Source organism: Macaca nemestrina, chromosome 10 (genome assembly GCF_043159975.1).
Source record: "Macaca nemestrina isolate mMacNem1 chromosome 10, mMacNem.hap1, whole genome shotgun sequence".
Lineage (NCBI taxonomy): Eukaryota > Metazoa > Chordata > Mammalia > Primates > Cercopithecidae > Macaca > Macaca nemestrina.
Genome location: NC_092134.1, coordinates 110,698,801 through 110,713,950, shown reverse-complemented (window position 1 = coordinate 110,713,950; position 15,150 = coordinate 110,698,801). Strand labels below are relative to the sequence as shown.

The 15,150-nt window shown below is 40.8% G+C and overlaps 1 protein-coding gene and 1 pseudogene across 7 annotated transcripts in view; one reads left to right on the top strand and one right to left on the bottom strand.

Annotated features, from left to right (window-relative positions):
• LOC105484268 (DENN domain containing 5B) overlaps window positions 1-15,150 on the bottom strand; it is a 205,276-nt gene that overhangs the window by 92,740 nt on the left and 97,386 nt on the right. For 4 of the 7 annotated variants that reach the window (XM_011745743.3, XM_011745744.3, XM_024793595.2 and 1 more), the window contains one exon: window positions 3,217-3,883. In XM_011745743.3, the coding sequence (XP_011744045.1) occupies window positions 3,217-3,883 (667 nt within the window). The remainder of the gene's footprint in view (window positions 1-3,216; window positions 3,884-15,150) is intronic. The other 3 variants (XM_071071922.1, XM_071071923.1, XM_024793594.2) reach the window with 1 other exon arrangement.
• On the top strand, window positions 1,081-1,592 carry LOC105484267 (large ribosomal subunit protein uL30m pseudogene; annotated as a pseudogene).

Genomic DNA, 15,150 nt, shown 5'->3' with positions numbered 1-15,150 from the left:
GTGTCAATTATACCCTAAGTATTTTATACAGGTTTTCTTATTTAATTGTCATAATAAATCAGTGAGAAAGGAGAAAAAAAAAACCCAAACTATTATCCCTATAGAGATGAGACAACTGTCACACAGGAGGATTACCTAACTCACTCACGGGTATAGTTAATGAATGATAGAGTAGATATTTGAACCCAGGATTGTTATGACTTCAAAAACCAATACTCTAAACCAGGCATGGTGGTATGTGCCTGCAGTCTCAACTACTCGGGAGGCTGAGCTGGGAGGATGCTGTGAGCGGAGGAGTTTGGGGCTGCAGTGTGCTATGACTGTGCCTGTGAATACGCTGTACTCCATTCTGGGCAACACAGTGAGACCCCATCTCTAAAAATTAAAGGCAAAACCAAAGAACCCACCCACCCCCAATATTCTTTCTAACCCAAATTGCTTCTCTAGTCAGAACATAAATAAATTGAACTTTAAGATTTAAGAAAATGGCCTTTAAGATTTCTTCTAAGTCTAGAATATAAAGTTTTTTTTTCGGCCTGGCACAGTGGCTCACACCTGTAATCCCAGCACTTTGGGAGACTGAGGTGAGTGGATCATGAGGTCAGGAGTTCAAGACCAGCCTGACCAACATGGTGAAAACCCTGTCTCTATTAAAAACACAAAAATTAGCTGGGTGTGGTGGTACACACCTGTAGTCCCAGCTACTTGGGAGGCTGAGGCAGGAGAATCGTTTGAACCTGGGAGGTGTAGGTTGCAGTGAGCCAAGATCGTGCCACTGCACTCCAGCCTGGGTGACAGGGCGACACTCTGTCTTTAAAAAAAAAAAAAAAAAAAGGAAGTTCTTTTTTTCTAATGGGCTAAAACATCAGAAGGTATTAAGCTCCAAGCCTCTGCCCCTTCTAGTTATTCTCTAATCCCTACCCTATTCAAGGGGGAAAAAAGGAAGAAAGGAAGAGAGAATTACTTAAAGTAAAATTTTTCAGATACAAAAAGGTGATCTGTAAGTAATGATGGAAGGAGTGAGTCCTCAGCTTCTGCTGCTGGGAAGTCCTCAGCTTCTTCGTGCTGAATATTTAGCAGATGCTGCCTCTAAAGAGAACAATCACTACACTTATGGCAGGGATTTTGCTCTCAGTAGCTCAAGAGGCAAAATGAACTACAGACTGGGACAAAAGGTGTGAAGTCTCTCATTTACATAGATTGGATTCATCACAAATTTACCAGGTCAAGATTTCCATATCAAGTGTTTCAGCCTTCACTTGCAGATCATGAAAAATATGATGGAGATCCACAGAATCTTCAGAAACTGCATGTTGTTACCAGAATAAAAAGTACAAAAAGGTGTCCATATATTGGGAAAAATATATAATAAAGATGCTCAGATTAGAAAACACACATACCCCTCAAGTTCACAAGCATATCTCTTAAGTGAGTGCAAAACTGAAAGTGGTTAAACAGTAAGAATCAAGCCCCTGAAGTTGCCACAAGGACTTCCAACTGAGGAGGACATGTCTAAGCTCTGCCTCAAGAGCACTGGGGAATTAGTGCAGTGGCATCTGAAATCTGTGAAGCAGAAAGCAATTAAGTCCTAATGCCCGAGGAGCTTCAGATTAAAAAATGGAAAATTTTTTTTAAATTTAAAGATGATGAGAAAGTGTTTCATTAAAACATATGTTAAATATATATAAAAAAAGAAAGTGGGCGAAAGAAGAAAGGAAGAAATTTAGATTGGTCATTAGAGAATAACTTCCTGACAACAAAAATTGAGACATGGAACACATTATCAAAGAACATTATGTTGGATAAACTGAAGAAAATACAACCTTGTGAAGGGCTGTCAACACACAAATAGTGTCAACATACACACAAGATGGGGAAGTACAAATATAGTCTACTTGGCTCAGCCCCACTTATAATTTAAAATAGAAAAATAAAAAAAGGAAAGTGGTAAAATAAACTTCACGGCACCAGTCACGACTGCACTACAATTCCGCCAGCTTAAATACAAGTTAGCAAAATGCTAACCCCAGCCGGGTACAATGCTTCATGCCTGTAATTCCAGCACTTTGGGAGGCCAAGGCAGGAGGATCATTTGAGCCCAGGATTTTGAGACCAGCCGGGGCAACACAGTGAGAGTCCATCTCTACAAAAAATAAAAAATTAGCTGATGTGGTGGCACATTTCTATAGTACCAGCTACTCAGGAGGGTGAGGTGGGAAGACAGCTTGAGCACAGGAGGTTGAGGTTGCAGTGACCCATAATTGCACTACTGCACTCCAGCCTGGGTGACAGAGTGAGAACTTGTCTAAAAAAAAAAAAAAAAAAAAAGAATCCAAACATTTGTGCAACATTTTTTTTGAAGAATCTATCAGTGCACAGGTACTATTTTATAATTTCCTTCAATTCACTATCCATTATGACATAGCATCTCTATTTTCTCTACATATTCATATTCAGATGAGAACTAGTATCCGAGTCTAGGCTCAACATTAGTCATCACAAATGTACTGGTAAAATAAAATCCATAGTTTGTAAGTTTCTTAATATGTGTTGGAAGAACTCTGAATGAAAGATACCACAAAGATAACTTCCTTCTGAGAGTAAAAAACAAAAACAAAAAAACAAAAAAACCACACACACACAACTCTGGCAGAATTGTTAGACCTGGGAAAGTCATCTGTCTCATGCCTGCTCACCTTTTCTCTCACTCAGATGGAATGCTCCCCCAGGCAAAGATCCAAAGTTGATTGCCTCAGGAAGCTGCAGAGTCAATGATTTCATTTATCCTTTTTCAATGTTTGCTGAATTTTGATGTGAACCTTTACCAATCTACAAAGAATGGGAAGTCTACACGTTTCTAGTAGTAACAGAATTCTCTCACTCTCATTATGAAGAAGAAAAAATGTTTTCTTAATGACGATTATATATTATCAGGAAAAAAGAGCTATTTCCATTAAGAACTAAATATGCCCAAATCAGCGAAGTTAACGCATGTATTCCTTCCTACTTCTCTCTGCAGTCACTGACTGCCACCTCAAAGAGAAACAGCACAGTCACATCTCAGCCTTTGGCCCCACCATACCTGCTCCCTTTATACAAAACAGAAAAGACTGTGATCATTATTTATTTGGTTCTAATAATACACCCCATGGAAACACAGTAGTTGGGAGCGTAAGTACTTGTTTTTGGAAAATGTAAAATCCAAGGAAAACCTACCTTGTGAGTAGAGAAGGATTTGCATCTCTAAAAGAACACAGGTAAACACCTGCACCAGGTTCTCTAATCCCAGGAGCTCAAATGCCTCCCGAAGGGGATAATCAGAGAGGGGGAGTTCACTGGGCCCAGGCCTCTGGCAGATGACAGGTTCATAAACACCATAAAATTTCAGTGACCTCCCTGGAGGTGGAAGGGGTACTTCATAAAGAATATTGTGGATATAGCTTTCAAGTGGCAAGGGTGGTGGCTGCTGTGAGGTAACGGCCTTGTAAAGCTGGATAAGGAATTTCTTGCAGGCCTGCATGAATGGTAATGGTGTGATCAAGCATATACTTTTTGAAACATACAGGGTGTCTCTGCTAATATCATAGGAGTTGTACCGCTGGAGTTTCAAAAGGGAAGTTGTATCTCCTTCATCAAGACTACTTGCCAATGAGTCCATGCTGCAGGAAGATGAAGCATACACACTGCTATAATGCTCAGCGTTGTGCATCTGGTAGAGTGTCTGCATGGCTGTGCAGATTTGCTTACTTGTAACTTCTTCATAAAAAGTGAGAACAAAACCATAGGTGCGAGAACCATCTTCCCTGGTAATTATAAATGAGTGAAACTGGGGGTCTTTATTGTCAGTTTGTGTCCTGAAAGATAGCCCTTTAGGCATGCACAACTGTGAAAGAAAGAAAAAAAAGGATCAGAATGCAGTACACAAATAACTTCAAGCCAGAAACAAATGTTGTTTTTTAACATAACAGGATTCAAAAGGACAGGTTTTATCCAGATTTAACACTGGCAATAGCCTTAAATTAGAAATACATTATAAGTTCCTCATATATATACATATAAAATTATTCTTAAAAGGAATATATACAAGGGAAAAACTTTTATTGTGTGATGTTACATGCAGAGGGCTTTACTAAGAACAAGACTATCACTGATTTAGTCCCAGAGTAAACCTCTAACCAAGCTTGTGGCCTTTAGCAAGCCATATAACTTCTATGAGCCTCAGTTCCTTTATCTACAATAGCTGCTATATCAATGACTTGAAGACAGAGCAAAAGCACTTCACAAATATTAAAAAGCACTTTACAAAAATAGTACTTAAGTACTTACTTAAGTACTATTTTTGTATTAATGATGAAAATGTTTCAGGGGAGCAGGGAAATAGGAAAAGGCTCATTTAGGAAGTGGAAAAAAGTTAAAGAATAATAAAAACAACAGTATCATCTTTGCTATTTTGAATAGTATGGTATTTTATGCAAGAAAAAGACACTTTGGAAATTGAAAGCTTTTTGATCCACTAAAGCAGAAGCACAGAAACAAGGCATTTCAGATTACTTCTAGTAGACATTATGCTCTAGTTCTTGGGAACTACCCAGGATTGAGTCAAACTTGAGAACAAAAGTACCCAGAGGAGCTAAAGCTGCTATATTTAAGATACTTAAAATGCACAGAAAATTAGAATTGATTCTTTAAAACATTTTAAATAAAAGAAATGAAATTACAGAAAAATTGAAATATACTAAGGAAAACAGAACTTGTAATTCAACCACCCTAATAATCATGATTCATATTTAGATATTTCTATTTTTGTATTGCAATATGCTTTTCACATAGAAATAATTTAACCATATATTACTACTTTCTAGTTTTTTCTACATTTAATAACTGATATGGTACAAAAGTTAGACTATTTCCCACATCCCCACATTACCAAGAAAAACACAGTTCCTTTATTCCTTCATTCAAACCATCAAAAAGCATTTATTAAGAGCGTTTTATGAGAGGGGCCCTGCGATACAACGGTGGGAAGGACAGTCATGGTCCATGCTCCTGTGGTATTTCCAGTCCAGTAAGGATAACAGATGAGTTTTAAAAATCATAAACTATAAAGTAAGGGAAAGGCTATGGTAGGGTAAATAAGGGTTGCTAGGGGAAAAATATGTAATAGTAGGAAGACATACATTAGAAAAGAAGGAGCTACCAGGAAAAAATGAAGCCCAACTGAAACCTCAAGACAAGTATAGGTCTTAGTGGATAAAGAAGATTCTAGTCAGAGAGGACATGTGCAAAAGCCCAGAAGAGTTTGAGGAACTGAAACAGGTCAGTGTGGGTGGGGCACAGAATGCAAGGTGGGAGGACGTGAGAGAAAGTAAGAGAAATAATTAGGGGCTAGCCCATGAAGGGCCTTGGTAGGCCATGATAAAACTGTGGGGAGGACAATGGGAAACCTCTGAAGGGTTTTTAGGAGAGGGACAGAATTAGATGTGTCTCTTAGCACATGCATCTTGGAACACTAAGGGGAGTGGTTTTCAAAGGGGTTCCAAGGAGGCAGCAGGAATGTCTCAGGGCCTTGGAAGGGAGTGAGAGGCTAGAGGAAGAAGTTGAGAGGGCCAGTGTCCCTCCTTCCCCTATGAACATTCCACTTTCTTTTATTTTGTAGAGTAGAATTCTTTCGGTGTTAAGATTTCCAGGTTCCCACTGCTTAAAAACAAAATCTTGATGGTGGGATAGGATTAATGCAACACAATTGTCATTAAGCATGAAGGTGGGTGGGTGTCCAAACTGCTCCTCACAGCCATTTCAGATCGTGGTCCTTCCTTTCACCCTAAAAACTCTTGGCATTGAAGCTCATGTCATAATTGTGCCACCACATTTTGTGTTTCTTTTCTATCCAAGTTCATTTCCGGAGCAACTTCTTCCATGATTTTAAATATACCCCGTCAACTCCCAAATCTACAATCTCGTGAACCTGACTCTTAAATAACTACTTGACAATCCCATCAAGATGTGTAATAGGCAATTCAAACTCACTGCGTTCCAAACTGAAGTTCTGATTTCTTCCTCCTCCAAATCTGTTTCTCCTTATATCAGTCTTTTCTGTAATTCCATCCATCTAATTTGCCCAGGATAAAAACCTTGGAGTCATCTTTAACTTCTTCCTCTCTTTCTCACTTACCCCATTATCCAATCCATCAGCAAATACTATCAATTCTATCTTCAAAAATATATGCAGAAACTAATTGCTGTTGCTTCTTTTTTGTTTTTCTTTTTTAGAGATGGGGTCTTGCTCTATCACTCAGGATGAAGTGCAGTGATATAATCACAATTTACTGCAGCCTCAAACTCCTGGGTAAAAGCAATCCTCCCGCCTCAGCCTCCTGAGTCAGAAAGTAATTGTTTTAATCTTTACTCTTACCACTCTAATCTAAGCCACCCTCTTCTCTTGTCTGGATGTAACAGCCTGCTTACTAATCTCCCTGCTTCTGCCCTTGTTTCCCATAATCTACTTCCCTTATAAGAGCCAAAGCATGGCCGGGTGCGGTGGCTCAAGCCTGTAATCCCAGCACTTTGGGAGGCTGAGACGGGTGGATCACGAAGTCAGGAGATCGAGACCATCCTAGCTAACACGGTGAAACCCCGTCTCTACTAAAAAATACAAAAAAACTAGCCGGGCGAGGTGGCGGGTGCCTGTAGTCCCAGCTACTCGGGAGGCTGAGGCAGAAGAATGGCGTGAACCCGGGAGGCGGAGCTTACAGTGAGCTGCGATTCGGCCACTGCACTCCAGCCTGGGCGACAGAGTGAGACTCCGTCTCAAAAAAAAAAAAAAAAAAAAGAGCCAAAGCAATCCTTAGAAAATGTTAGATCTTGTCACTCTTCCCAAAATTCTCCAATGGACTCTCATCTCACTAAAAGCTCATGTCCTTATAATGCCCTACAAGGAAGCCCTGCATGACTCAGCCCCCAGCAACCTCTCTGCCCTCATCTTGTACTCTCTAACTCACCCACTCTGCTCTAGCAACAATGGCATGTTACTATTCTACAAACACACCCCACGTGCTCCCATCAAAATCTGCTCTTCCCTTTCCCAGCAACTCTCTTCCCCTCGGTATCCACATGACTCATTCCTTGTGGCAGATATAGCTCCAATAATATTTCTACTTTCACACACTCTTCCAAACCTTGACACTTCCACATTAGGAAGTGGAGCTCACTCTCCTTGAACCTAGGTGGGCTGCTGAGAATGCCTATACCAGGATCTGGGAAACTTTTTCTATAAATAGACAGATAAGTATTTCAGGCTCTGGAGGCCGTACAGTCTTTGCCACAACTACTCTATTCCACACTGTATTAGGTGAGTGCAAAAGCAATTGTGGTTTTTGCATTGTTGGAATTTGCCATCTGATATTAGAATACATGTTTAAATAAATGTGGTTATGTTATACATCTTTTTTTTTTTTTCTTTTTCCGAGACGGAGTCTTGCTCTGTCACCCAGGCTGGAGTACAGTGGCGCAATCTCAGCTCACTGCAACCTCCACCTTGCAGGTTCAAGCAATTCTCCTGCCTCAGCCTCCCAAGTAGCTGGGACGACAGGCGCCTGCCACCACACCTGGCTAATTTTTGTATTTTTAGTAGAGATGGGGTTTCACTATGTTGGCCAGGCTGGTCTCAAATTCCTGACCTCGTGATCTGCCTGCCTCATCCTCCCAAAGTGCTGGGATTACATGCATGAGCCACTGAGCCTGGCCCATCATTTTAACAGGCATTTCTTGCTTTATGTTTTTCTGCTAATGACTCATTACTTGCTGTGTATTTTAGGTTTATTTTAGACTATAAAAATGTTAAAAAGCAATTAGAGCAGTTTTCTTTCTTTCTTTTCTTTTTCTTTTTTTTTTTTTGAGATGGAGTCTCACTCTGTCACTCAGGCTGGAGTGCAGTGGCGCAATCTCAGCTCACTGCAACCTCCGCCTCCCAGGTTCAAGTGATTCTCGTGCCTCAGCCTCCCGAGTAGCTGGGACTACAGGCCTGCATCACCATGCCCAGCTAATTTTGCATTTTTAGCAGAGACGGAGTTTTACCATGTTGGCCAGGCTGGTCTCAAACTCCTGACCTCAAGTGATCTGCCCACCTTGGCCTTCCAAAGTGCTGGGATTACAGGTGTGAGCCACCCCATCCAGCCCCAAGCAATTTTCTTATTCAAGTTCAAAATGGGTAGTAAAGCAGTGGAGACAACCCACAACATCGACAATGCATTTGGCCCAGGAACTGCTAACTAATGCACAGTGCAGTGGTGGTTCAAGAAGTTTTGCAAAGGAGATGACAGCCCTGGAGATAAGGAGCATAGTGGCCGGCCATCGGAAGTTGACAATGATCAATTGAGAGCAATCATCAAAGCTGATCCTCTTAGAACTACATGAAAAGGTGCTGAAGAACTCAATGTCCACCATTCTACGGACGTTTGGCATTTGAAGCAAACTGGAAAGGTAGAAAAACTCGGTAAGTGGGTGCCTCATGAGCTGAGTGGAAATTTTAAAAAATCATCATTTTCAGCCAGGTGCGGTGGCTCATGCCTGTAATCCTAGCACTTTGGAAGGCTGAAGCAGGCGGACTGCCTGAGCTCAGTTCGAAACCAGCCTGGGCGACATGGTGAAATCCTGTCTCTACTAAAATACAAAAAATTAGCCGGGCATGGTGGCATGTGCCTGTAGACCCAGCTACTCAGGAGGCTGAGACAGGAGACTTGCTTGAACCAGGGAGGTGGAGGTTGCAGTGAGCCGAGATTGTGCCACTGCACTCCAGCCTGGGCAACACAGCGAGCCTCCATCTCAAACAAAACAAAACAAAACAAAACAAAACAAAATAAAATCATCATTTTCAAGTGTCATCTTCTCTTATCCTACACAGCAACAACGAAACATTTCTCAATCGACTTGTCATGTGCAACAAAAAGTGGATTTCATTAGAGAACCGGCAATGACCAGCTTAGTGGCTGAACCACGAAGAAGCTCTAAAGTACTTTCCAAAGCCAAACTCGCTCCAAAAAAAAGGTCATGGTCACTGTTTGGTGGTCTGCTGCTGGTCTGATGCACTACAGCTTTCTGAATCCTGGCGAAATCATTACATCTGAGAAGTATGCTCAGGAAATCGATGAGATGCACCAAAAACTGCAAAGCATGCAGCAGGCACTCGTCAACAGAAAGGGCCCGATTCTTTTCCACGACAAAGCCCAACCACACATCGCACAACAAACGCTTCAAAAGTTCAACGAATTGGGCTACGAAGTTATGCCTCATCCACCATGTTTACCTGACCTCTTGCCAACCGACGACCACTTCTTCAAGCATCTCGACAACTTTTTGCAGGGAAAACGCTTCAACAACCAGCAGGATGCAGAAAATGCTTTCCAAGAGTTCACCAAATCCCAAAGCACAGATTTTTTATGTTACAGGAATAAACAAACTTAGCTCTCATCAGCAAAAATGTGTTGACTGTAATGGTTCTTATTTTGATTAATAAAGATGTGTTTGAGTCTAGTTATGATTTAAAATTCAGTCCAAAACCACAATTACTTTTGCACCAACCTTTAAACACATAGGTATGGCTTTGTTCCAACACAATTTTTATTTGTAAAAACAGTCAGCTGGACAGATTTGGCCTGGGGGTCATGTATGCCCACCCCTGGCCTAGTCAAAATGCAACAGCAGTGACAAGTGACAGAGTGACTTTTGAGCAGAGGCTAAAAAAGGCAATACAGCTTCCACCTCCTCTCTCTCTCTCTCTCTCTCTCTCTCTCTCTCTCTCTCTCTGGTAACCTGGTAACACACTCTGGGAGCCCTGAGACAACATATAAAGAGTTTAGCTAGCCTGAAGCTGCCTGACTGGTGAGACCAAATGAAATACCACACAGAGACAGAAGGAGCCCCAGCTATATGCCTGGTCGAGGAGACAGGTCTGTGAATGGGTGAGCTTTCAGAGATTTCAGTCCTCAGCCTTCAAACCTCCCAAACTGACATGGATTAGAACACAGGCGCGGCCAACCAAAAGCTACCTACGTTGCAGATATGTAGGCTAAGTAATGATTTTGTTGCTTTAAATTAAGGGTCAACAAACAACAGCCCTGCTATGGGTTTAAATGTATGTGTGCCTCCAAAATTCATACGTTGGAACATCACTTCAGGGTGATGGTATTAAAAGGTGGGGACTTTTGAGAAGTGATTAAGTCATGCAGGCTCTGCCCTCATGAAAGGATTAGTCCCTCTTATAAAAGGTTGAAGGGAGCAGCACCCTAGGGCCTTTTCTCTGCTTCCATCCTTTCTGCCATGTGAGGACACAGCATTTGTCCTCTCTTGAGTACACAATAACAAAGTACCATCTTAGAAGCAGAGACTAGGCCATCATCAGACCCTAAACCTACAGACACCTTGATCTTGTACTTTCAGCCTCTAGAACTATGAGAAATAAATTCCTATTCCTTGTAAGTTACTCAGTCTAAAGTATTTTGTTTTAGCGGTAGGTATGGACTAAGAAAAACCCTTAGGTCAAATACAATCTGCCACCTGATTCGTAAATAAAGTTTCACCGGGACTCAGTCACATCCATCCATTTATGTACTGTCTATGGATGCCTTCACACTACAACAGCAGAGCTGAGTGACTGTGGCAGAAACTGTATGCCCACAATACCTCAACTACTTACTATTTGGTTCTTCATGAAAAAAACGTCATGAAAAAAAACTGCCCTATTTTAAGCCATTAACTGGTAGGGGGATGGATTGTCATGCAGCGACAGATAATCAAAACACTTCCTTACTTCCCTTAAGTCTCTGCATAAATACTACCTTAGAGAGGTCTTCCTTTACCTTTCCATAAAAAATAGTGTTCTCTTCATCTTTTGCATGCCATAAAATGTTACTCCTCTAGAAAGTATTTATTGTGGAGAAGCAATTAAAGTCTTGCACCACTGTAAACATATGTACATTACATAAACATACACATTACTAGTATTGCATAATTCTGTTTGATCTCTAGATTGCCAGCTACTCAAGGGCTAGTACTATATTTCAATAACTTTAAACATTCAAGGGAATTGCAATGGAATAATATACTATTTGGGGCCATAACAGGTGGTGACTGATAACAAGGGTAAAAAGAAAAAATTGTGAAGCTCAGCATTAGTGCACCAGTGAAATGTCTTTATATTTCATATCACCGAATACGAGATGTGGAAAGGACTAAGGCAGATTTACTCAATTCTTTTACATATTAAATTACTATGTATATTTGGATAGAATGAGATACAGACTTAGGTAAAAGCTATGAATACCTGGATTTGGTAAGGGGTAAAGACCACTTATTCCTAGTCTTAGGAATAACTGTATAAGGAAAGGCTATGGCAGAATCTTTTAATAATTCTACCTTCAAATTAAGGCTGATTTCATCATAGCAAGTTAATGAGTTGTTCTGCTGATAGCATGAATAAAAAACTCATGTGGCCGGGTGCAGTGGCTCACAACCACAATCCCAGTACTTCGGGAGGCTGAGGCGGGTGGATTGCCTGAGTTCAGGAGTTCAAGACTACCAGCCTAAGTAACATGATGAAACCCTGCCTCTACCAAAAATACAAAAAATTAGCTGGGTGTAGTGGTGCACACCTGTAGCCCCAGCTCCCTGGAAGGCTGAGGCAGGAGAATCGCATGAATCCAGGAGGCAGAGGTTGCAGTGAGCCAAGACTGCGCCGCTGCACTCCAGCCTAGATGACAGAGTGAGACTGTCTCAAACAAACAAATAAACAAACAAATAACAACAAAAAACCCCAAAAACCCAAAAACCTCATTCGACACATTTACTGTAGTCAATAAAGATTGTAGAAGGGATGATTTGAATTATTCTTGCTCCAGGCTAAACTCAAACTTGTTTAGCACAGTGCATGGCATATAACAATTGGCTGAATGAATAAATGAATGAACAAGAAAACAAACAAAAACAACATCTAGGGGTAAAGCACCAGGCTTAGTTCACCTCTTGATCTGGTCTGTAATTCACTTTTTTTTTTTGAGACGGAGTCTCGCTCTGTCACCCACTCTGGTATGCGGTGGTGTGATGTCGGCCTATTGCAACCTCCACCTCTTGAGTTCAATGGATTCTCCTGCCTCAGCCTCCCAAGTAGCTGGGATTACAAGTGTGCGCGATTATAGGCATGCATACCCGGCTAATTTTTTTTTTTTTTTTTGTACTTTTAGTAGAGACGAGGTTTCACCATGTTGGCCAGGCTGGTCTCGAACTCCTGGTCTCAAGTGATCCACTCGCCTTGCCTCCCAAAGTGCTGGGATTACAGGCATGAGACACAGCCCATGGCCTTCAGTTTGTAATTGTTTTTCCCTCAAGTAGGCAATACAGAAACATAGTGACCTCCAAAGTCAACATAAAGATTTAACTTAATTGATAGGCGTTCCTGTCATCCTAAATCACAAAATCATAGCTCAACTGCTGTTGAACAGCTGCCAAATATTCCCTTACGGGTTTGTAGCTTTCTTGAGCACACATTCAAACATTTATAGGAAAAGCTTGCCAAAAGTTGTACTCAAAGTGAAGAATGGCTTTCTATGCTACAGACAACAGATGTAAGAAATTTTCCTAAATGCTCTTCCAACAAATCAAAAAGAGTAAGAATTATATTTCTAATCGGGAAACATTAACTGCAAAATGCTATTATTTTTCCATTTTTAAAAGATATACAGTATTGTTTTATATCAGGAACTACAAGATACTTTCTCAGAAAATCTGAGTTTCGTCACAATTGTTAAATTGTCAGGAACTGCAAGAAATCTCAGAAAACCTGAAATATAAATCAAGATTTGTCATGGTATTAAATATCTCTAATTAACCCATAACACTGCTATCTACTAACAATACCCCTTCACCATCCCACAATAAAACAACTAAAAATTAGAGGTGTCACTGATGATCAGATTACTACTAGTAACCAGGTTACTTTAGTCAAAGCAGGCTTATAATGACAAGTGTGTAACTTTCCCAGTTTGAGTCAGCAAATGTTCTTATATTTCCCTAGACTGGTTTCAGGCAGTTTGGCTAGAGTTTTAAAAATCCTTTTTCCACATTTTGTAGTTCTATGACTTACATGGCCTCTCCCTCATTATGCAAACACAGTCATATACTGTATAACCATGTTCTGGTCAACAATGGACTGCATATAGGACGATGGCTGGAGCAATATGTTATACCATATAGCTTAGAAGTATAGTAGGCTATACCACCTAAGTCTGTGTATGTATATACACTCTGATGTTCGCACAACAATAAAATCACCTAACAACACATTTCTCAGAATGCCTCCCTCCCTACCTCTCTCCCCTCTCTCCTTCTACAAACACTTATTTTGTCCCATGTTTTGCATTAGATCTTGGTAACTCAAAAGACAAAGACGAAAATAATCCTTTCCTTTAGGGAGTTCACAGTCTAGTAGGAAAGACAGACATGGAAACCAGTTACCAAAAAAATGTGATCAGTGTTGCTATGGACTCTGTTCAAGATATCATAAGAAAAGACAGAGTAACTGCTTCTGCTTAAGATATGGTTTTATAAGTGGAGGTCACACCTAGTCAAGGACAGGGAAGAGAAGTATTGTAAGCAAGTAAGTATCACTTCATTTATTCAACAATTTGAACATCTACTATGCGCAAAGCTAGGGATACAGCAATGAAAAAGAGAAACTGTTCCTGTTCTCATGGTGCTTACATTACAGCAGGAGATACACAGTTGACTACTAGCTATGTAATTGGTTAATTGCAACTGAGATAGGTGCTACAAAAAGGTACAAGGTACTAAGAGAACCTAAGGTGACCTGAGTGCTGCGAAGATGGTGGAAGGTGGTGGTCAGGAGCGGCTTCTCTACATAAATGGTTACAGTGAAGTCTGAAGGAACAGTAAGAATTCACTAGGTGAAGGAGAGGTGGAAGAGCCTTCCAGAGAGAAAGAACAGCAGAAGAAGCTATAGTATGAGGAATGAAATGGACAGGTTACTGCAGGAGTCCAGGTAAGAGATCTTGATGGTTTGGACCAAAGTGAGTATATGGAAACAGAGAGAAGTAGACAGGTAACTGATTCTATATGGGAGAGGGTGAGTAAGTGAGAACTTTCAGGGTGATGTGTACATTGCTAGACTTGGCAAACAGTGGATGGTTGTACCATTCACTGACAAAGATTGGTGGGAAGAATAATGAATTCAGTTTCGGATATGTTGTGTTTGAGATGCCAGCGAAATATTGTAGCTGCAATGTTAAGGAAACAGGGGAGAGGATGGGGCTGGCGGGGGCAGAAGGGTCCTCCGGCAATGGTCCTCCAACAATGAAAGCCCCATTCCTATAATTTTACTGTGAGATATGGCTAGGCGTGGTGGATCACACCTGTAATCCTAGCACTCTGGGAGGCCGAGGTGGGCGGATTGCTTGAGTCCAGGAGTTCGAAAGTAGCCTAGGCAACACAGCCAAACCCCATCTCCACAAAAAGTACAAAAATTAGCCAGGCGTGGTGGTGCACACCTGTAGTCTCAGCTACTTGGGGGGCTGAGGTGGAAGGATCACTAGAGCACGGGAGAGGTCAAGGCTGCAGCGAGCCAAGATTGCACCAGTGCACTCCAGTCTGGACGACAAGAGCCAGAGCCTGTCTCAAGAAAAAAAAAATTTTTTTATTGTGAGCTATGAACCTAAACTTGGCTCAAAATGAGGGCTTACCTTCATTCTAATGTCAAACCTATGAATGTAATTTGGGGTTATCCATTTCAAATTCAAGTAATTGCTAAGTCTACAAAAAGTATGTGCAGCCCTTTTTCCTTTTAATCTTACAAGATAAGCATCTGAATAGGTTTCTTCAGCCAACCTTTCACCATTTATTCTTTGCACTTCTTTCCACTATATCCTTCTCTGTGATCAAAGTAAACAGCAAATTGTAAAGCAAGACTTATAATAGTTATTACTGTTTAGTTACCTAAAATAGCATATTTATGATGTTTCATTTAGGACAGACATATAAAATAGAATCTTTATATTTCCATGCAGTTTGCTTAAAAGTTATTAACTCTGTTTTCTTCCTATGAATTCTTAGGTACAACACAGGCTTAAAGATAAGATCTATCAACTA